Below are 22,133 nucleotides of genomic sequence, written 5' to 3' on the forward strand. Positions count from 1 at the left end.
CTTACAACATAAGTACCCTACAATTTGTAGTATGCACCGATAAATCTCCCCCTCACCGCAACCCAAGGCGCTGGGTCCGTGGGTGTGACATTCGGGCGAATCAAGTACGATACCACACCTTGGCTAACACCTTAGCTGCATTTTAGCCCTGGTAATCATTTAGCGCGGAATTATTTTGTGATATGTAAGAATGACCCTAAGACCATCGCGCTGGGTCATGACTCGTGTCAAATCCTTCACATTTTGTTTCTCATCTATATGCCTTACTCCCGTATAACTACCTAGGTACTCCGTATATCATGCATTATACATGTCAACATTCCCCAAGCCCAATAATGGTCCACGGTCTTTCCCCATAGGGGCATTTGGCTTCCCAGAAGACTGCCCGTTCCACCCTAACCCGGGCGCTGATTCACATTACTAATATTACTAATAAAATATATCCGGCTCCGGGGGGGATTGTTGGGGATCTACTCCGTACTAGTCCTCTTTACGTATACAAAGAAAACATGGTCAAATCCCGAGCTCGGTGTCTCCTTGCATGTTACATACCCTGTACTCCATACAGACTACGATAATAAATATTTCAAGCGATGATTCAGCGCTTGCTGCGCTGATCCCCGATCTTTCCAGCCACTGATTCATTGAAGGATATTGATCTCAAACCTCCTCAGCCTTGGTGCTGACAGCTCATGGGATTGGGTTTATTAGGAGTGCATGGTGCATTATTTGGCGGGGACCAACATCTAGCATACGGAGTACGGAGTACATTGTACATATTTCCCCCCCTTATTCTCGGGATTCCCTTTTCGCTTTCAAAGTCTTATGATAAGCCAAAGAAGTCTTTTGTATTCTGTTACTATATTATATATATGTATACTAGTTAAGTAAACAACTTGTATTCCCTACAAAGTAGTGAATTATAAGACTACAGGATGTCTACATTGTACGCGGAAGCCAGCCCCACGTCCCGCCAGGAAATTTTCCCTGGCCGAACTCCGAACCTCACCATCCAAAGGAATTGATTAATTGCGACGCCAATAATACATCAAACTCAAATATCATTACGGAGTACACAACACGCACTCGGAAACATTGATCACCAACTCGGAAACATTAATCGCTACCCCTCGCATCAGCCACAGCGGGATCACCCCAGAGATCAACATCTCTATATCAAATTCAAAAGCGAAAGCGAAATCCAGCCACAGCAGGCAACGGGATTATCAGCTCCCCCAAATTCCACAATGCACACACTCAAAGCAGTGGCCTCATCGACTCTGTCGCTGCCGGCGGATAATTACATCTACTCGATCGTCCCATCGGCGCCGGGGACATTCGCCGCCATCTCATCAGATGATTCGCTGCGCGTCTTTGACGCCGCCGATCTCGATCGTGGGTCTGTGATCTCTAGCGCTACTCACAATGGCGGTGTTACCGCGCTGCGCAGCTTCGCCATGGGCGAGTCGCACCTCTTGGCTACGGGTGGCCGTGATGGTAAGGTGAAGGTTTGGGATGTTCGGGCTGGGAATGGGAGTCCGGTTGTGGAGATGGAAACGGGTGAGTTTGTTTTGATTAAGCTTTTTTTTTAATGTTTTCTTTTTTGGTTTTATACATCTATTGCCTGTTTGGGTTGTTTTCGGGAACCTGCTTGGTCAAGTGCATTTTGTGTTTAGCTGCTGCATTTCCGCTGGCCTGTTACTGGTTTTCGGGGAATTTATCGGCACTCAGATTCAAGGATGGTCCTGGCCTGGTTGCGGGTTTTGTTGCTTTCTTATCAAATGCATATTTGCTAATTCATTGTCTATGTGTCTAGTGAAAAATTCGCCTGTTCTATCTGTGGCCTGTAACCCGGAGACGAACACTATTGTTGCAGGAACGGAGCTTGTCTCTTCACAGGCGGTTGTTGCATTCTGGTAGGTTTCATCTTATACTTCGGTTTTGATTTGAACGCTAGGCCCAGCATTATCATTCGATAATTGTACCGGGACCTGTCTTCCAACCCTAAGACAAAAACAGCCATACTCTATCATCAGAACAGAATCACACTAACCAACAAACAGGGATATCCGCTCCCCCCAAGAATTCCGCCTCCAATATGTTGAGAGCCACAACGACGATATCACCGAGGTAAGTGCACCTCCATTCTAAGCCCGTCGCCCCCAACATCCCCCACCACCATCCAATGCAATGCCCACATGCAGAACCAGCCAGACTAACCATTACATCGGCAACTTGCCTGTTACCGGTGGTACACAGCTCCAATATCACCCGACGCGCAGCAACATCTTACTCTCCGGCAGCACGGACGGACTAGTAAACATATACGATACGACCGTAACAGATGAAGACGAAGCCCTGGTTCAAGTAATCAACCACGGCTCCGTACATCATGCCGGATTCCTATCGGAGCGCACCATCTTCGCCCTGAGCCACGACGAGCACTTCTCCGTGTACCCAGCCACAGACCCGGACGATGCCTCGCAGGAGCCTGAGCCCGTGCATTTCGGTGACGTGCGCGACCCGCTGGGCTGTGAGTATGTTGCGCAGCTATGTGTCGGTACACAGGGGCCGTATATCGCCGCTGGGAATAAGATGTATGTTTCTTGTCTTGTTTGTGTTTTTTTTTTATGTATTCGGTACTCGGAAGAACAAGTCATGACATGCACACATGCTGTTGTGCTTGTATTTTTCCTGGGTTCTTGGGCTGGGCTCGTGGGTGTTTACTAACTAATGTCTTGCAGTGACAACCGTCTCGATCTTGTCCCACTTGTTTCCAGTCCGTCATGGAAGCTAGACCGGGATAATCTGTGGCGCTTGCCCCGTGCTCATTGCGAGGAGGTTGTGCGCTCAGTGTATTTGGATGAACAGGTACGTTTTCCGGGGGGGTGTTTTCATTATTTATAGCCCTCGCTAATCTAATTTCCTCAATCAGAGTCAATCGGTATTCACATGTGGTGAGGACGGCTTCGTACGAGCATGGAGGCCTGCTGAGGAGAGTGATGCTCCAGTCCAGTCTGGGTCTGCAAAGGCTCGCCCGAAGGAGAAGAAGAAGGATAGGTTCAAGCCGTACTAGTCTGTGTGCTGTGGGCGGGTGAATGCATCTGCATCTGCTGCTGGCGGTGTCTGTTGTGTATCATTGGGTGTTTGGGGTGTGGGTAAAAATAGATAGTTCTGCACTTAGGCCATATGAGGTTATGTCGGTATTATTTGAATTGCTGTAGTTTGTAGAATTATCTGGTGGTTGTTGTTGATTTGATTGTGCCTATCTAGGTTGAAATATATTCCCGGACTATGACCTCTGTTAGGGCATAAATTTTGAATGAATACTACTTTGCGCATTACTAATTTAACCCAATTTAGATCATTCGAACCCCTTTCTCTTTCTATAACACAAAAAGCACCCCAAAGCTATTTATTTTCTAGAATTGAGAAGAGCAAATGCAAAAACAAGTAATCATGCTTGGGATCACCAGGAACCTTGTTGGATTGAAATAACCACGTGACCAGTGGGCGGAAATCATAATCTTATCTCCAACATTTTTTCTGTATCAAAACTTTTCTTGCCTAAGGGACCAACTCCCTCAAATCCTCTCTCCTTCAATTCCAAAACACGCATACCCAAGTCTTAACCGAAACAACCAAGACTTGAAAAATACAAACCCCATTGCCCACAAAACCCTCCACTCCAAGGGCAAACACACAACCAACCACAAAATGGACGCCCAAGCCTACTTAATTAAGCACGGCTGGTCAGGCCCCGGCAACCCTCTGAACCCAAACAAACGGCCGGGCGCACACAGCGGATTAGGCCTCACTCGACCGCTCCTCGTATCACGCAAAGCGAACAATCACGGCGTGGGCAAGAAGACAACAAAAGACCCGACGAACCAATGGTGGCTGCGCGGATTCGAAGATGCGCTGAAAGGTGTCGGTAACGACAGTTTTGAGGCTACATCTGCGCGCGAGAATAATGCGCTGACCAGCGAGCTTTATCGGCACTTTGTGAGGGGGGATGGGTTGGCTGGTACGCTTGAGGGGACGGATAAGAACAAGAAAGACGAGAGCTCGACGTCTACTTCTTCCTCCAAGTCGAAGCGCAAGTGTGAGAATGAGGATGAGGGCGATCGCAAGGCTAGGAAATTGGCCAAGGCTGCGCGGAAGGTAGAGAAGGCAGAGAGGAAGGAAGCGAGACGGGTGAAGAGGGCTGCGAAGGCCGAGAGGAAGGAGAAGAAGATTGCTGGGAAGCTTGCGAAGAAGGCTTTGAAGGAGAAGAAGCGCACTGCTTCTGAGGAGGATTATCCGACGCCTACGTCGATTGATCAGGAGTCTGATCAGACTGGCGCCGAGAGCACGGAGACAGACGAGGCTGTTGCGCGGTCAGAGAAGACGGCAAAAAAGGAAAAGAAGGAGAGCAAGAAGGCTAAGAGCATAGGAGGTGATGGGGCCGTTGAAGACTCAAAAAAGAAGTCTAAAAAGGAGAAGAAGGACAAGAAAGAGGCTAAAGCCTGATGTGTCCGTTTTGTTATAACCATTTTGATATTCGAGCGCTTTACATGCATGTCAGGACCATGTCTAAAATTCTGCATATACCAGTTTTCTCTTACGCCATCTAGAAACCAAGATACCCTTTTTGTTTGGCGAAATCATGACTTGCAACCATAGGAAATGTAAATGTCTTTTGCTTTTGTGCTGGAGCCAAGCTACGCTGGTAACTTTCCAGGATTACCCGATAGAATCCACGGTCGTTTCTCCCAGAACTCATCTTTGATGATATCGACATGGTCAATTACGACCTGTGCTTTCCGGCGCAGTTTGCGGATCTTGTCTTGCTGCGACCTTGACTGCTTAGACTCGACCACCGATGATTCTTCTTCTGTGGAAGATTTTCTAGGCTTAGGTTCCTCCAGCTCGTACTGTCGAGAGAAATGTTAGAACGAATCGAGACAAAGAAAAGCAGCATAGATATTTTGCACATACCTGGCGATAAAGAACAGTGCCCTTCTTATAGATCTCCAGTTCGTTATTGTAGTTGATTCCAAACCGCTTGAAGAGGATCTCGTTCTTGTCTGCAGACACAGTACCCTGATAACAAGTCAATTTCTTGTACTTCGAATTGGAAGAACAATATCTTACCTTTAACTCTTGCTCGGCGTCTGTGTTGCTCATTCCACCTTGCAGCACCATTGTCCAGAAGGTAGTGTTGTAGAGGTTATTGATATGACCTGATGATCTTGGGTCAGCCAGATGTGGTTCAAAACCAGGGTATTGCGAGGCCATATCTCCATGATAAAGTCACTTACAATCAACTTGTCTCCAGCTCATATAATCGCGGAGAATCCGGTTATTTGGGTAGATAACCGCACGCCCGTCAAAAGAGGGCAGATACGGTGGCAGGAGAGGTCTTTCAGGGAAGTACTCGCTCCACTTGTAAATATAGTGTGCTGTGAACGTAGAGACGATGGTGGTCACTAGTTTTCTAGATGAAATAAGTCCTGTCAATGGCTGTTCTTGCAAATTAAATAGCACGTAGAACCAAAAAGAGATACTCACCCATTGCGCCGCTCAAAAAGTTGACAGCTAGGATGGAAGACAAAACTGAGGGAGTACTATTAGTGATTGCTAGGATAGAGATGAAACGAGCTGGACATACCTGAATTCGTCACTGACTCCGTAGGCGATGCATAGGTCCGGAAGCTCTTTCATGACTTCAACTGCCGCAGCATTCATCAAATCTAGTGCCCGGCGGTCATTTGGTTTCGCGAAAGCGTAGTGGTCAGAGAGTCTATGTATGTTAGACCCTGGATACATCGATGGATGCACTGTTGAACAACAGCCATATCTTCGTGAAAGATATGCATAGAAAGACGGATATATAGATGCCGTTTTTTTTTGCATGCAGATTCCTCATGCATAGGGCACCCCCACAAGTAACGAGAGATGGAGACTCACTTGTGAAATCCTCGTCCATCAATGCGGACCACAATCCATGTATTGGGGAGCAGCACGTCCGGCTGCTCGAAGGACTTGACGTACTCAAACCTGTGTTCTTTTAGTAGCCGGATTGGATTTATGTGGAATTTTCAATGCTTACCTTGAGTTCGCCATTTTTTGATCTACTGGACTTTGATGTTAAGTGATGAATAGGTCTGGAGAATGGAAGTGTCATTTTGTGTGGGCGATTTCTGCCCGCCCGCATTTGCCCCAGTCACTCGAGGGGTTCTTGATTCTGAGGACTTGAAATAATTTGATGGATAGAAATAATACAATAATTTTCTATGAATACCACAGGCCACTACAGTATCTAGACACAACCAGGTAACTGACATGTAGAATAAAAAAAAGTCCATAAATAAAACTAGTATGTTGTTGAGATGCATATCAAAAACCCTAAGGAAGCAGGATACTTTAGAATCTAGGAAATGAAAGTGAAAGGACAGAACCAAGATGGTCTATAGATACAAGGGAGAATCATTAATTCTCAATTTCAGGAATCTCTTCATCGCCAGTCTCACTGGCTCGCTCGCTAGTCTCGCTGGCCTTGTCGGACTTGCGAGACTTACGTGAAAAGAATCCCAGGCTGCTGCGGGTTGAGCGGTCGGCGGATGTCACACTGGAGACAGTGCTATCGACGCTTTTGCCGAGCTGTGCTTCGCTGGCCGCGTCCTCGTCAATATCACCTTGCGAGGATTCACCTTTCTTAGAGAAAAGTCCCGAGCGATCCTTCCATGAGCTGAACTTGCTAGAACTACCCTTGCGCGTGATCTTGCGAATGAATGACTCCTTCGAGGCATTGTCTAAGGAAGTCCCAGATGGCATGCGCTCCAACGATTCATAAGAATCGCCAGTGAAAAGGGACAGGGAGCGAGATGTGCGAGACTCCGAAGGAGATCCATCGTACTCGTGGATATCAAATGGACTATCGGGATCATTGCCCTTGTCTGTGTCTACTTCCGACTTCTCTCCCGTAAGAACCGCCGTAAACGCCGGAGCAGCGGGATTCAACTTTGGGGTCAGCGGCCGATGGGACGATGACGGACGAGTGCCAATCGGTGCCTGGAGGGGCCGATGGTGGCGGTCAAACGTGTCCTCCACGAAATCAGGCTCGCCGGTTAAACCGAGAGGAAGATGGCCCGAAGATCCATACTGGATTGAAGGTCGCCGAGAAGGAGCTCGAGACCAATTGGATGGTGCAGCCCAGTCAAATCCAAGCGGGCTGTTGCGGTGCCCGGCATTATCAGTCGATGGCCATCCGAAATGTCGGTTGTCTGTCGAGGGGTGCGGAAGCTGATTTGGTGTGTCGAATGAGGTCGACGAAGGTCGGGGAGACAGAGAACCGCGTCGAACGCCGCCGAGAAGCGATGATGGATCAATAGGATCATGTCGAGGACTGAATTGATTGTATCCACTGCTCAGATCGGGATTCCCACGGGTGCCAGCACCGCCGAAGCCAAACTTGCTGGATGAGAAGATATTTGAAAAAGCAGCTCGCCGTGAGGGCGCATGATCAGAAGAGCTGTCCATGGTGACACCAGCCGTGTTGCTTCGAGGGAACAATGACATCGGGTTTGCCCAATTACCAGTATAACTCGATCGTCGCCGGCGTGCACCGATCGGATCTAATTCATCGATATTGCGAGGGAAGGACTGGCTCTGACCGGGTTTCAAAGAACCCAGCATAGGAGATTCATCTGCCAGGGTTTTCCCGCGAGGCCGGTGAAACCCGAAAAGTCCAGAAAGCTTTCGGGATGCACTTTTCGGGGCTTCCCCAGCAGCAGACAAATGAACACCTTGGGATTCATCCTGCCGATTTTGAGTCTCTAGTGGACTGGCAAAGATACTGCCCGCTCGACTGTCTGAAGAAACAGGCGACACTGGGCCGTGACCGAAGCTGTCTAAGGGAGTACTGGATGCCTCCATAGTGCCAAATCTTGGACGAATTATAGATCGTGGGAATTCTGGCGACTCTTCGTCACCAAGGAGATCGGATGGCAAGAGGGCATCTGCACGGGGGCTCATTTGCGGGTTATTGAAAGCGACTTCCGTATCGGAGCGCATGATCTCGGGGGGATCAGACAAGCCTGGAAGGGCCATACCGTTATTGATATTGAAAAACGCAGAGCTGGGAGCAAATGTAGGCGAGTGACCGGACGGGTTGTAGTTGACGGTGCTTGGAAACGATGTTTCGATACCTGGGAAGTTCAGAGGAGAAGACATATTGCTGTTGAGTGAGCTGCGATGGCGACGGGGACGGATGGTGGCAGTATTCGACATATCGAGATCCAAGGTCGGGAAGGCGAAGGGTCCTGAGCTGCTGGGTCGTTGGGCTGTAAGCCACTTTAGACGTTCTTGGGCTTCTTGATATTGTTGCTGGGCCTGCGCGTGCAGATTCACAAGCGTGGCATAGCGTGCGTGTAGATTGCCCAGCTTGTGCTCCCACTGACGAGCTCGCTCGTTGTCGATTCGATCTAGCTCCTTGCCATCTTCACTATCGCCTTCTTGTAATCCCATTCTCTCCTCTTCGAGCTTCTTAACCCTTCCTCCTTTATCCTGAATCTCATCATCGATGGTCTTCATCTCCCCCTGCTCTTTTGCGATCTTGGCTCGGACCTCATCTGCGCGCACCGTCCCTTCTTCTTCAATCCTGGCCTTGTCATCCTTTGCCTGTAAAGCATCGGAATTCATGCGTGAAATCTTCTCCTGCCATCGCAAGATGTCATTCTTGCGTTTCTGGCGCTCCGCCTCTTTCTGCTGAAGAAGTCTCATGCGTTTTGACTTTTCACCCTGCACGGTCCGGTTGACGCTTTCTAGCTTGTAGACATGCTTTTTCAAATCGCCACTTGCTTCGTCCTTCTCTCTGACACGTTTCCGCAGTTCACTGCGTTGTTTTTCAAGGTCCTTCAGCAGTGCAATGTGCTCCTCTTCCTCCTCTGCCCCCTGCTTCTCCACATTCTCGTTCTCGTGCTGCAACGACTTCAAGCGGTCTGCTAATTGCTCCAAAGTCTCATCTTTGGCGGTCTTCGCTCTACTTTTGTGTGTTTCTTCGAAATTGCCGTGTGAAATGTCCGTGGTTCCAGTCGCGGGCGAAATTTTCCGTCCGGCCGCGGGCCGTTTGCCTGGTAATTGGCCTGCACTGTGCTCGCGAGACATTATAGGGGCAGATGGCGTTGGCAAGCCTACTGTAGACCTGGGGATCGAGGCGCGGATAATTGGACCCCCAGCGTTGCCATTCTGCTGGGCTTCGGACAGTGGAAGAGATTTTGTTCGGACATGGAGGATCGCACTAGGCGTCTGAAAGTTCGCGGCACTAACGGAAAGAACGCAAATATGATAGATGTTCCCAGGTAATAGATTCGATATTTCCACCGCTGTTTCTGCTCGTTTGGATTCACCGACTAGAAACCGTTAGTACTTTGTTTAGTGATAGGAAAGAATCATGTGTATTTTATACCTTTCACGTTATTCACTTGAATTATATGCTTATGTATTGAGTTATGGAAGTCGGGCTGTTTCCAAGCAAGGCGAATTTCACGGGCTGTGATCTCTTCGAGGGTGACCTCTGGTGGCGGAGGAATGTCGAGACCGAGCTTTTCGACTAGGACCTCATTTGAAGTTTGACAAACTTGCCATGCACGGTAAAGAAGCCTTTATACATTGAGTCAGCTGAGCAAAGAAAACGCTGGAACAGACAAGGGACTTACCAGATCAAAGCCCACAAGATCGAGACAGCGAGAAAGAGGGCCATGACGCCTCGCACTCTCACGCGAGGGACCACTGCTGGGTAAGCGTCAAATGCAAAGTATAGCGGCTCATACATCCCAACGTCTGTGACCCATTGGACGTGGGCGGCGGGATACAGGAGAATTGCAAGGATCACCAATGCTCTCCGGAGTGGGCGGTGGGATAGGCCCCACGTGATCTAGAATCTTAGCCACCCAAAACGGGTTAGCGCCAAACGGAGATCAGCCGCTACGGGACCTCGGCATCCATTCATCCAGGCTGACATAATCGGAATTGTTGGGCGTTGAATGCTGTTGACGAAACCAACAAATGCTGGAAGTACGGAGTGATTCGGAAGAAATTACATGTGGCCTCTTTTATTACCAGGCTGAGACTTCATAATCACATTTTCGTGGGCTAATATTGTGCTGGCATTATCCCGTGACAATGGCTATGTAGCCGCGTCCATTGTCTCCAAGTGTCAGTCACATGGGCCTTTTAACTTCCTGATTCTCCAAAAACCTGTCTCAGTCGTTTTTGACCGTTCAGACCTTCTTTTTGCCTCTCTGCATTTCTAGCATTCGCTTCAGATTGACCCGAAACTTTACCTACAGCCGCTATCAAAGGTGCTAGACAAGCATTTGGCGGGATGCAGCTCTATCGCTCTATAAGTGGTTCCGTCTCCAAGACATGGAATTCCATCAACCCGGCCACCCTTAGCGGGGCTATTGATGTCATTGTCATAGAGCAAGAAGATGGTATTTACAGTTTTTTTTGACAGGTGGCATTCATGCATGATACTGATTTGGCTTTTCTCTTTCTAGGCACCCTCGCTTGTTCGCCCTTCCATGTCCGGTTTGGCAAGTTTTCGCTATTGCGTCCATTCGAGAAGAAGGTGGAGTTCAAAGTGAACGGCATAAAACAAGAATATGCTATGAAACTGGGAGAAGGGGGCGAAGCATTTTTCGTCTTTGAGACGACCGATGACATCCCCGCATCCTTGCAGACCTCGCCGTTGGTATCTCCAGCAGTCAGCCCGAGAGCTCAGAGCGAACCGGACATTCTGCCATCGCTGCAGGAACCCGATTACCTTGACCTGGACAAAGGAAACAGCGATGCATTGTCAGAAGGCGCAAAGACCCCACCGGCGATGGCGATGCCATCGAACAAGCTACGAGCAAACACGGATTTAGGTAAGACACATTCCCGACCCGTCGTTACGATCTAAGTCCCTCATTACTGACCGCTTTAACAGGGATAATAACACCATTATCGGGCTCTCCCGACGAATCCAATGTGGCTCGTTCACGGCACGGCTCCTTGAGCGCTAAGCCGACACTCGATCACACGCAGTCGGACAATGTACTTTCGACCAGCTCCCCTCAACGTTCTCTTTCCGGTCAATCAGAAAATGGCAATAACGAACCCCATGATATTGATATTGAGGGCGAAACACACCAGCGCTCCCGTAGCCCTCCTTTGTCTCCCCAGGAAGCGGTGTCTCGTGCCATTTCGCTGTCAAAGAAGCTGTCTGGGTCCAACATTCCATCACATGTCACCGAGACTGGAGATCTGATGTTGGATATGACGGGTTATAAGAGCAATGAAGAAGATGCCCTTCGCGCGGAGGTTGTTGCGCGCAAGATTCTTGCAGAAGAGCTCGAAGGAAGTTATGATATCGGTGCACTGATTGGAGCTGATGAACATGGCAATCTATGGATATACAGCAGCGAAGAGTCCAAGGAACTGGCTGATCGGAGAGCCACTCTCCACTCCATGCGGCCGAACATAGGGATGAACGATGATGCTCTCTCCGACCCAGGATACCACAGCGAGGGCGAACACGCTGTCTTGGAACCATCTTTGACTACGCGCCATCACCGAACAAAATCAGACGTTCAACCTGGCTTTCCCACACCTCCCGACTCACCCTTGCATGATTCTTTCCCCGTCGAAACCCGCAATTATGCCAAGACACTCCGCTTGACAAGCGATCAACTTAAGGCCTTGGAACTGAAGGCCGGCGCCAACACAATGTCTTTCAGCGTCAACAGAGCAATTTGCACTGCAAACATGTATCTGTGGAACGGGAACACCCCGATCGTGATTTCTGATATTGATGGAACTATCACCAAGTCGGATGCGCTGGGACATGTTCTCAATATGATCGGGCGCGATTGGACGCATGCGGGAGTCGCCAAGCTGTACACTGACATTGCCAACAATGGGTACAATATCATGTATCTTACGAGTCGGTCTGTAGGCCAGACAGATACTACACGAGCCTATCTTCACGGCATTTGCCAAGATGGCTACAGACTACCAAGAGGTCCAGTGATCTGCAGCCCTGATCGCACGATGGCTGCTCTGCGGCGGGAGATCTACTTGAGGAAACCTGAAGTTTTCAAGATGGCATGTCTGAGGGATATTCTCAACCTCTTTTGCGGCAAAGAGAATCCCTTCTATGCTGGCTTCGGAAATCGATTGACCGACGCATTGAGTTATCGTTCTGTGAACATTCCGTCTACTCGGATTTTCACAATCAACTCCAACGCTGAAGTGTCTCTGGATTTGCTTAGTCTGAACAAGTACAAGAGCAGTTATGTGACGATGCAGGAGCTGCTCGACCATTTCTTTCCACCAACCAGCCTTCTTGTGCACGACGGTGGAGAGGAATATACGGACTTCACGTACTGGAGAACCACACCGCACGAGCTCGCAGACTTCTCGACAACAGACAGCGAGGATGAAGATGAAGACGAAGACGAGGACGAGGACGAGGAAGATGCTGATGAAGAGCTGGCCGAAGAAGACGAAGAAGGTGATGATGAAGACTACGATGAAGAGTTGAGTGAGGGTGAAGGCAGCGAGTACCTTGACGAGGCTGAGTTGGCTGAGGAGGATCTCGGCGCAAGCTACATGTCGCAGGACTCGGTTGCTTTGTCCAACCCAGCGGGCTCAATACTTGAGTCGGTGGAAGGGGATCTCGGTGTCGAAGAGGGGGCTATCGGTGAAGAGGAACTGTCTCCCATCGTTGAGAATCCACAAGAAGCAACTAAGCCGAGCACAACCTCCCTTCCCATCCGGCCCAAGATGCCCCAGAATCTTTGAACATACATTCGCCGCTATGCCTCTTTGATAAGGGATTGACCCCTGGGCATTTCTTGCGTCATAGATACCCATCTTGCGAGTGCTTTACTGAGTCAGATTCTGCATTAGACTGCTCTGACAGCGATATATCCAAGTTCAACACTATTGCATGCAGACCTGGAGTTGGCGACTGCATTATACACGGCTGTTTGTGCCTGACTCTTTTTAATTCATGGCATTCATGGAGCTTATGGTGTTTCTGGATTTGTTTTTGTACATTCATGGCGCACATACTTGGAATACTTGGAGGATTGGATAGGTTCATGAGATGAATAGGATGTAATGAATGAAACAAGTGAATAGACTTGCGCAAACACACTGAATGACCCAATCAATTATTTAAGGATACCCTAAAACGTGATATCGTAAAAGCATTACTTTTGACTGTCTGTCGAGGTACGGGCTGTAGGCAGCTCGATTACCTAATCGTGATATGTCGGAGCCCTGGAGCTCATGCTTCTTTTCGGCCTCATTTAGCCTTCACTTTCTCTCTCTCCATCCCCACATTGAACGTTGCTCGTATCTTTGGCTGCTTCCTAGCCCCTGAGAATAGCGCTAGGAATGCTCCCCGACTACCTCTTTCGGGCCTTCTAATCATAACCTAATTCAACATCGACCACTTTCGCAACACCGCAACCGCAATTCACTCTTTGCCTCCTGCTTGATCTTTGATCAGCAATCCAAGCCAAAATGGCATCCCCTGGCCAAACACAGGGCTCAGCACCCACAGCACAACCTCTCACCCCACCCGCTGAATCCTCCTCCGCCGCGAACGGAGCCTCCGCGCCCGCCGCAACAAGCTCCCAGACCCAACCCCATGTCCCAGCAACAGGCCCTTCAACAACAGCGCCACAACCACCACCAGTCCCTGGAATATCAACCCAAGATAGCGGAAAAACGCGACGACCACGGGACGTGCGGCTGGTCCACATGCTCCTTGCCTCACTCGGGGTAACCTCCTACCAAGACCGGGTGCCCCTCCAATTGCTCGACTTCGCTTACCGCTACACCGCCAATGTACTACAAGATTCCGTACACCTCGCGACAGAAGGATACGCCGCGGCAACAGACGGTACCGCGGGCGCAAAGGGCTCCGCCGAAGTGAATAGTGTTTCTCTGCCTGCATTGCGGCTGGCCATTGCCTCCCGCTTGCACTTCCAGTTCCAGACAGGGCTGCCGAAGGAGTTCCTTATGGAGGTCGCATCGGAGAGGAATCGTATCGCTTTGCCCGGTGTATCGCGGGGCTTCGATCCTGCTGCTGGCCCTAATGGCGCTGTTCCTGCGGCGAACCAGAGTGTTGTTATTGGTGGCATGCGCTTACCTCCTGAGCGCTTCTGTCTTACTGGAATGGGGTGGAATATGAATGATGAGTGGGATAGTGAGGGCGAGGAAGATGAGATGCCTGATGTGATGCATCAGCCTGGGGCTGGGAAGGGTGTTGGTGGTGATGGAGCTGAAGATAATGAAGACGAGGATGATAATGATGGCAAGATGGAGGATCTTTTCGGCGAAGATACCACTATGGGCGAGGCAGGCGATGGAGACGAGGACCGAAACATGACTGATGTTTAAGGGTGTGCATTTATGCCCGGGGGTTCTTCTGCCTTTGGCCTTGGGCTGGTGGTGTTTCTGGCGCTTGGTGTTGTCATTCTCCTTTTCCTCTCTAATCTACTATGGGATGGTGTCCTGGCTTTTACTATCATGGACAGTATCTATTCCATGACTTGTGTCTACAAAATGGGGTTAAGATCCCCTTGCCTGACCACAAAGGCAAATGAACTGATAAAGAAGACATCCTTCTGGTCAATTAAACCAAGATATGCAATCGTCTGTGTGTATATTGTACATAATTCAGTTCATCCCATCGCTCGCATTCGGGATGATCATGCAATGTAAAAAGAAGCCCAGCAAAACGCCTGATTTGTTTGCCTTTGTGCGCCGTGAGGAGAGAGAGAGAAAATATAAAGTCCGAGTCCGGCTTGACCAAGAAAGTCTAGGGCCGACCTGCTTGGCGGGATCAGTCTGATGTCCGTCTATCAAACTGAGGACGGGAAGAAGGCCAGGCTGGGCCGCCCCAACTGTGATTAAGGGCCGAGTAGGTAGTTTGGGACATACAAGGCCCAGCCAATCAAAGAGTCAGGTCAGGTAAGAGTCCAACAGCTCCCTTCCCCTCGCCCAAACACTTAGCCCGAAGACGAAAGTCCTCGCCCTCCGACCTCGGAGAACGCAAGAAGCAGAATACTCAAGACGCCGAAACCCATATAGACAAGAAATACTCACACAAGAGATGAAGAGAGCGAGAGAGGAAGGGATACATGGAGTACAAAGGAAAATCTCCAATCATTTCCCCGCCGCTCGAGCGCGTGCTTCATCCTCGCGCATCATGCGAATGACTTCCTCACGCCGCTTCTCAACACGTGCAAGATCCTCTTCTTTCGCGCGTCGTCGTTCCTCATACCCCGCGAACCACTCCTCACGTGCGCGGTCCTCTTCTTCCGGCTTCGCGTGGGCGACCATGCATGAGTTCATTGCAAGACGTTGCTGGCGGCAGATCCATGTTGCAGTGACGGTGCGGTTAACGGCGCACTCGGCGAATGCTATATCATAATTGGGTTAGTTGGTTGTTTCCGACATCTTCAAGGTGTGGGGAGTGGATCGTGGTCATAAGATCCGGAGTTTCCTCCGCTTGAGACCGCATGACCAGATTTTGCAATCTCAAAGCTGTGCATTGTTTGGAAAGAGGTGATGTATTTGGCGTAGAAAGCAATGGAAATTGCATACCTTTAATCTCGGGGGCGCAATGGGCGCGTACTCGCTTGTAGTACAGCAGTTTCACTTCTTGTTCTTGGGGGGCTGAGAGCGGAAGCGGGTTGCGAAGATTATATTGTCTAGGTACACTCTTAGATGCACTTGCTGAAGAAGTATCGGGAGATGTGGAAGATGTAGCCATTGGGGCTGTATGTCGATCTCAAAGATCGAAGTTGATCAGGTTGAATGTATGGGCTGGTCGACCGGAGAGTTTGCTTTGAGGGGGATTGGTCCCAGTTGTTGAGGGACAAGATGTGAGTTCAGCTGCTGCAGAGCCCAGAAAAACGAACTGAGAGGGATAGAAGTAGTTTCAAGAGGGGTTCATGGAATGGCTTTGCAGAGAAGATCGAGGCCAAGTGGGAGTGTTGATTGCGAGTGAGCCGAGCTCGGGCGGAGAGAATGTTACTATTGGCAGAATCAGAAAAAAAAGTTCTCCGACTTTGCATCTCGACTTTGACTTACACTCTTCTGCTGCAAACTTCTACGTCTTTTCGTTTTTCGACCATTCTTATTTCTTCTACACTTTGTTGTGCTCTATTTATTGTCTCAGGAATTATCGACACCAAAACTCAGCATGTCGTCCATGCGCAACGCCGTCCAACGGCGGAACCACAAAGAGCGTGGCCAGGTTCAGGGCCGCGAGAAATGGGGTCTCCTCGAGAAGCACAAGGTCAGTTCCTGCGAATGAGCGCTTGGAACATTTACCAATGATCCGAGCTTTTTTCACACCTGATCTCAAGACAAACGTTCTAACTTCAACAGGATTACTCCCTCCGTGCCAAAGATTACAATGCCAAGAAGGCTAAGCTGAAGCGCCTCGAAGAGAAGGCGAGGGATCGCAACCCCGATGAGTTCGCCTTCGGTATGATGGGAGACAAGAACCGGACCCAGGGTCGGCACGGACGTGGCACAGGCACAGCACGAGACTCCGCTGCAGCGCGGGGATTGAGCCACGAGGCAATCAAGCTGCTCAAGACGCAAGATAAGGGTTATCTTCGGACAGTCGGCGAGCGGGTGCGCCGCGAGATCGAGCGCCTGGAGCGCGAAGTGGAATTGCAAGATGGCATGAACAAGGCTCTTGGCAAAAAGGATGGGAAGAAGGACGAGGAGAGTGATGAGGATGACGGGTTCGACGACGATTCCGATTTCGATTTCGGAGCCCCGGTGCAACCCAAACCAACCAGAATGGTGTTTGCCGATGATCGACAAGATCAATTGGCAATGAAGAAGCAGAGGATACAAAAAGAAGAACCTGTTGTGGAATCAGAGGAAGAAGATCAGACGTCAAGCAAGACCCGCAAGACACCTAAGCAGCTTCAGGCTGAGCGGCAAGCACTTGCAGATGCTCGACGGGCTCGCAAGCTCCGGAAACGAACCATCGAGGCCCGTAACAACAAGCTGACTGCATTGCACAAGCAACACGCCGAAATCCAAACTGCAGAGCAAGAGCTTGATTGGCAGAGGGCTAAGATGGGAAATTCCGTGGGAGGCACTAACAAGGACGGGATCAAGTGGAAGATCCGTGAGCGCAAGCGCTGATTGTTTTTTTTTGTTTCGATGGAGTTTATGAGTGATGACTCGCTATCATCTTTTTTGTACATATTGATACCAACCACCATAGAGGCAGTCCGGCGCATACAGTAGCATCCAAGGAACCACTTCAGTCCTGGCCATCGACTCCTGGAAGTACCCGGTAACATCAAACCTTATTTCAGGCGATAGCTGGAGGACCTGTGGTAAGAACTGCTGGTTGTACTGGGAGATATGACCATCATCTTAAGTACTGTGGCCTCGCTACATCTACATCTGGGTGTACTTGGTTGTTGAAATAATGTCAAAGCAGGCTTCTCTTCCTGTGGCTGTTATTTCAAACTTGAAAAAAAATATTGCTCGATCTCTCCTTCATGCGTTGCTCCCCCCAAAATCAATTCACTTGATCCATGGATGTTCTAATAGCTTACTTGATAAAGAATCCTTAATTATACGTATCTCTTTTACCCTTTTTACAATTATAATTAGACATAATCAAGTAAAGCAAATACTCAAAATTACCGCAAACAAATATATAGGTTATATATTTAGAATCCTCAGTATATTTATTTAGTTTGTAACCTAGTTTAGGGCCCTAGACCTAGTACTGGGTTAGGTTCTGGGTCGAGAGTAATTAGCGGTATTCACGAATTGGGCGCGAGATATGACATTAATACGCGATCTCCCTGGTGATTATTCAATTGCACACGAGACATCGGTGGGCTGCTCTGGGGGTCATGATCAACCATTCCTTCATCATCAATCACCTCAGGGAGGCGCGTGTGATTGACAGGCTCAGAGGATCCTTGTATCACCTTGAGCATTACACAGTTGTCAAGGTGCCCGAAGAAGCCCTGGGCATCCCTGTAGGTTTTATTGCAGACAGAGCAATTTCCATTGGAACCGCTGGTGTAGTTCATACTTATCTCCATGGAGGAATTCAGATCTTGATGAAGCTGGTTTGGTTGAAGCTGCTTCGCCCCATGGACGGCGACAAGGTGACGTTTGAACACATCGACTCGATTGAAGCTCTTTTCTTCTGATGCCCCAGCGCCTGGACAGAAGTGACATACCATGACGCCCTTGTAGTGGGTTAGCGCGTGGCGATTCATATCATATTTGCGAGCGAATCCCTTGGTGTGATAGTCGCACTTTACGACCGGGCACTTTTCTGGCCGCTCGGTTTGGTTGTGCGTCATGGCGTGAGCTCGTAGGTCGGGGAAGACCAAATCACATTGGGGACATCGCCCCTCATTGACCGGATCGTACGATTCATCAGAATCCTCATCAGAAGCAATTGCAGCTTCGTCGTCGTCTTCTTCAGATCGCGGCAGCGCAAATAGCGCTAGCTCTTCTAGATGCCGACCCACGTGTCTTTCAAGCTGCTTACCAGATGGAAGCGAAGATAGACAGAGCTGACAGTCCACATGCACACCTGGGCTTTCACATATGGAGTGCTGGCTCTGCAAATGAGAAAACCATTCCCGGCGGCTTTCATACATCCGATGAGGTGTCGGACAGTTAGGGAAGATACACAGATATGGCATCAAGTCATTAAAGACATGACGAGCCCAGGCCCTCCGGTTCGTGATGGTGATGATTACAAAACAATAGGGACATTCAAATGGAGCTCCATCGGCTGAGTCTTTTGGGGGAGAAGGGAGAACCGTAACTCCCGTCCCGTTCAATATAGTTGGAGCATAAGATGTTTGTGAGGTGACAGTTAACAATTCTAGGTTGTCTTTCGCCGCTGGTGGGACTTCCACGAACTCAGTTGCGACTGTTTCTGACAATATGGCTGATTGCCCGTCTGTCTGATCTTCAATAACCTGGCGAAGACCCTGGCCGAGTTTGGTGCGATGACGTTCACGATACCGCATAACGGCTCGACGTTGTGATATTGCCAGCCCAAGACGTTTCCAAATACCTTCTCCCGCTTGCGGGTATTTCGCTGAGACATGTTGCTCGTCAAACTGCTCATAAAAGACGGCATCGGATCTTTTGGTGCCAAGAAGGCGATCATGTTGAGCTGGTTGTCGGATGACCATTGACATTTGGAACAGGTTGTTGATAGTGTCTCGCAGAGCATGATAAATGGACTGCATTTCTGTTTGATGATCGTCTTGATCTTCGTCCCCGCTTAGATCCGAGAAATCGTCGTCCTCGGGTGAGTGGTGTAAAACATCATTGATATCTTTGGTGGTTCGTTGTAGACGTTGAAGGACACGAAGTGTCTGCTCTTTAATGTGCGATGCATCCCGTAGTCGATGATCTAGCGACGATTGACCGGTCTGGTGTGCCCCAATATTGGCGGCCCAAACCCGCAAACGTCCCAGCTCATCTTTCCACAGTGCTGGCGGGACTTCCGACGCGAAAGATGACAAGTCTTCGGAAACAAGCCGACTCAAATCCTTGAGACAGTGAACCACGACTGACGAGATATTTATGGTAGAGGTACCCGCGGCTGGGGCTGTCGTCGTTGTTATTACGGGATGCTCGTGCTTCCCAACTGGCGTTTCTGGAGAGGCCGCTTGGTCGTCGAAAATTGGTTCAGTGATTGAGGATGCGCCTTGAAAAGCGTTCCCCTTTCTCTCAGATTTATTTTCAGGGACAGTCCCCTCCGCTAAGGAATCAGGCCGACCAAGTGGTACATAGTGGTGATCAATGTCTTCACTTAAATCTGCTTCACGGGTCCATCTTGACATAGGAGTATCGAGTGTATCCTGAAGCTGCTGAAGTCTTGATTGAAATGAATCAAGGCAATCAGAATCATGTGCTATTCTAGAGGCTTGTCTCAAATCAGCCACTTCACTTTTCTCCGTCTGGGGCGTCAGTTGCGGTGGACTATATGGACTGGAAGCAGCGATGCATTCTTGTTGCTCCTGCCCCTTCTGTGATTCAGTGGCTTTGGGACCTTCCATTCTTTTAGGGAGCTTTTGTGCAAGTGCCTCTGCATCCCCCATAGCAACAGACTTTGCAAGACCGGGCCTTTGACGTTGATGCCGACACTGCGGGGTTGCGGCTGAGATGGAGTTGGCCCCCGCGCTTACACAGCATGATCTCTGGATTATTTTGGCCTCTAGGCTATTCATCTCTTCTCCAGTTTGACTAGGTCGAATATGGAGGCTGCAGGAATTGCCCTAGCAATCCTCCCACTTGTCATCAATCAGCTCGATAGTTATGTTCAGGGGCTTGAGACTATCAAGAGCTTCGGAGCCAGGCGCTATCGCAGGGAGCTTGAAAGCTATTCATCAAGCCTTGGAACCCAACAAGCCATCTTCGTCAATACCCTGGAGCGGGCCCTTGATGGAGTGGTCGAATACGAAGATGGGCTGGATGAGCTGAGGAATAATCCTCTGGGAAATTTGTGGAAAAGGCAGAGTCTGCAAGCGAGTCTTCATGAAAAGCTGGGAAGAGATTTTTACCCTTTCACCCAGAGGATGACAGAGATTGCGACACTATTGGAGGAATTGTCGCGAAAATTAGGATTGGACAAGAATGTTTCGGTGGTGAGTATACTTCAGTTCTCCTAAGCTCGCCTCCCAAGGTCTAGGGCTAACCAGCACCTTGACCATACTATAGAACAACCGAGTCGACCAGTCTACTATTAAGAAGGAGGTCAAAAAGTTCAAAGATATCTTCTCAAAAAGCATCTATCTCGATCTCTTCGCTCGTATCGATGCAGCCAATAAAACCCTAAACACCTTGGTGGAGCAGTCCGACTATCGAAGCACAGTACAAAAACAGAGAATATTAAGAAGACCCCTATTGCGCCAGAAAAGGGCACAGAAATCAGCCCGAAGTTTGCATAATGCAATGATACGGAGCAAGTATTGGAAATGTGCTTGTATGGATCGACACTCAATCTATTTTGTTCTTAGTTATCCGCCAGAGGACATGAATGATGATGGATCCAAAGAGTTGTCCCGTGGCTCTCGCTTTCGAATGATTTTCCCTTCCAACGGCTCCATAGACCTTGTCACGGGATGGTGCGAGATTGAAGCCGAATCGGATATTATTCAATCCAGCGTCAATCATTTGAACCGATTCCCTCCTCAGGGTAATCAAGACAAAATTCCTTTCGGTAACAAGAAGGCCAGAGTGCAGTTTGCATTCGATGAATCATTTGACAATGAGCCATCCATGATGCCTGATATGCCTTCAGTACCTCCGATTGTGGACATCTGCTCAACGCTGTCTACTGTGGGGACCCACGACGAGACAAATGAACCTATTGGGTTTATCTCCGATGAAAACCACCGCCACAATATGTATTATGTTCGGAAGCTCGCAGGGAATTTGAGATCGCAATCGCTTGCTGAGCTTATCGCGGGTTCAAGTGATATCTTCAAGGCGCCTATTGGCAGCAGCTTTCTTTTCACACGGGGCCACCGTCTCCGCGTTGCTGTTAATCTCGCCTGTAGCGTGCTCCAATTTCACGGAAGCTGGCTGAAAGCCGAATGGAGGTCATGCGATATCATGTTCACCAAGAATTCATCTGGGGATATCGATAAGCCATATGTCCTTTGGGACGTAAACAGTGAGTTGGATGCCTGGAGTCTATGCAGAGACAAACCAACATTCTCGCTCATTCAAAGCGAGATTCTGTTTCCCTTGGGCCTCGTTTTGGTTGAACTTTCTTTATGCCAGACACTAGAGGCATTGCGTATGCCGGAGGATGAAGATCCGGTGGAGGCATATGTGAATCTAAAGACTGCAACTCGCCTCCTGCAGAGGGTGGCGGAGGAAAGTGGCGCAGAATATGAAAGGGTAGCGAGGCGGTGTCTCCTCTGGCCTGGGACCAGAGAATCTACATTGGAAAGCGAGCAGATGCAAGATGAGATATTTCAACTTATCATATCGCCATTAGTCGAAAACCTGAGGAATTTCGAGGGTCGGATTTGATTCATCATCACACGTTATAC

The 22,133-nt window shown here is 49.3% G+C and overlaps 10 protein-coding genes across 10 annotated transcripts; 6 read left to right on the top strand and 4 right to left on the bottom strand.

Moving 5' to 3' along the window:
• Positions 1-1,247: 1,247 nt before the first annotated feature.
• On the top strand, positions 1,248-3,076 carry PEX2_005660 (WD40 repeat domain-containing protein; the record flags this gene model as incomplete). Its single annotated transcript, XM_016737843.1, has 6 exons — positions 1,248-1,560; positions 1,817-1,916; positions 2,064-2,130; positions 2,260-2,597; positions 2,745-2,871; positions 2,936-3,076. The coding sequence occupies 6 exons, from the start codon at positions 1,248-1,250 to the stop codon at positions 3,074-3,076; spliced, it is 1,086 nt and encodes a 361-aa protein (XP_016597817.1).
• A 641-nt stretch (positions 3,077-3,717) lies between these two features.
• On the top strand, positions 3,718-4,512 carry PEX2_005670 (uncharacterized protein; the record flags this gene model as incomplete). The annotated part of the gene is made up of 1 exon (XM_016737844.1): positions 3,718-4,512. One exon carries the CDS (start codon positions 3,718-3,720, stop codon positions 4,510-4,512), a length of 795 nt encoding a protein of 264 aa, XP_016597818.1.
• A 191-nt stretch (positions 4,513-4,703) lies between these two features.
• PEX2_005680 (tRNA guanylyltransferase) lies at positions 4,704-6,108 on the bottom strand (the record flags this gene model as incomplete). Its single annotated transcript, XM_016737845.1, has 8 exons — positions 4,704-4,916; positions 4,981-5,085; positions 5,137-5,225; positions 5,304-5,510; positions 5,554-5,609; positions 5,654-5,785; positions 5,953-6,042; positions 6,095-6,108. The coding sequence occupies 8 exons, from the start codon at positions 6,106-6,108 to the stop codon at positions 4,704-4,706; spliced, it is 906 nt and encodes a 301-aa protein (XP_016597819.1).
• A 366-nt stretch (positions 6,109-6,474) lies between these two features.
• On the bottom strand, positions 6,475-9,817 carry PEX2_005690 (Fibronectin type III domain protein; the record flags this gene model as incomplete). The annotated part of the gene is made up of 3 exons (XM_016737846.1): positions 6,475-9,395; positions 9,452-9,645; positions 9,702-9,817. The coding sequence occupies 3 exons, from the start codon at positions 9,815-9,817 to the stop codon at positions 6,475-6,477; spliced, it is 3,231 nt and encodes a 1,076-aa protein (XP_016597820.1).
• A 552-nt stretch (positions 9,818-10,369) lies between these two features.
• Positions 10,370-12,831, top strand: PEX2_005700 (putative lipin Smp2; the record flags this gene model as incomplete). Its single annotated transcript, XM_016737847.1, has 3 exons — positions 10,370-10,478; positions 10,545-10,913; positions 10,976-12,831. 3 exons carry the CDS (start codon positions 10,370-10,372, stop codon positions 12,829-12,831), a joined length of 2,334 nt encoding a protein of 777 aa, XP_016597821.1.
• Positions 12,832-13,560: 729 nt separating this feature from the next.
• PEX2_005710 (putative transcription initiation factor TFIID, 31kD subunit) lies at positions 13,561-14,442 on the top strand (the record flags this gene model as incomplete). The annotated part of the gene is made up of 1 exon (XM_016737848.1): positions 13,561-14,442. The coding sequence occupies one exon, from the start codon at positions 13,561-13,563 to the stop codon at positions 14,440-14,442; it is 882 nt and encodes a 293-aa protein (XP_016597822.1).
• A 768-nt stretch (positions 14,443-15,210) lies between these two features.
• PEX2_005720 (uncharacterized protein) lies at positions 15,211-15,820 on the bottom strand (the record flags this gene model as incomplete). Its single annotated transcript, XM_016737849.1, has 2 exons — positions 15,211-15,467; positions 15,652-15,820. The coding sequence occupies 2 exons, from the start codon at positions 15,818-15,820 to the stop codon at positions 15,211-15,213; spliced, it is 426 nt and encodes a 141-aa protein (XP_016597823.1).
• A 432-nt stretch (positions 15,821-16,252) lies between these two features.
• On the top strand, positions 16,253-17,217 carry PEX2_005730 (rRNA-processing protein UTP11; the record flags this gene model as incomplete). The annotated part of the gene is made up of 2 exons (XM_016737850.1): positions 16,253-16,348; positions 16,441-17,217. 2 exons carry the CDS (start codon positions 16,253-16,255, stop codon positions 17,215-17,217), a joined length of 873 nt encoding a protein of 290 aa, XP_016597824.1.
• A 635-nt stretch (positions 17,218-17,852) lies between these two features.
• On the bottom strand, positions 17,853-20,129 carry PEX2_005740 (Zinc finger, C2H2; the record flags this gene model as incomplete). The annotated part of the gene is made up of 1 exon (XM_016737851.1): positions 17,853-20,129. The coding sequence occupies one exon, from the start codon at positions 20,127-20,129 to the stop codon at positions 17,853-17,855; it is 2,277 nt and encodes a 758-aa protein (XP_016597825.1).
• A 198-nt stretch (positions 20,130-20,327) lies between these two features.
• Positions 20,328-22,113, top strand: PEX2_005750 (uncharacterized protein; the record flags this gene model as incomplete). The annotated part of the gene is made up of 3 exons (XM_016737852.1): positions 20,328-20,717; positions 20,791-20,924; positions 21,090-22,113. 3 exons carry the CDS (start codon positions 20,328-20,330, stop codon positions 22,111-22,113), a joined length of 1,548 nt encoding a protein of 515 aa, XP_016597826.1.
• Between the last annotated feature and the right edge of the window lie 20 nt (positions 22,114-22,133).

The sequence above is a fragment of the Penicillium expansum genome (assembly GCF_000769745.1).
Source record: "Penicillium expansum strain MD-8 chromosome Unknown contig12, whole genome shotgun sequence".
NCBI lineage: Eukaryota > Fungi > Ascomycota > Eurotiomycetes > Eurotiales > Aspergillaceae > Penicillium > Penicillium expansum.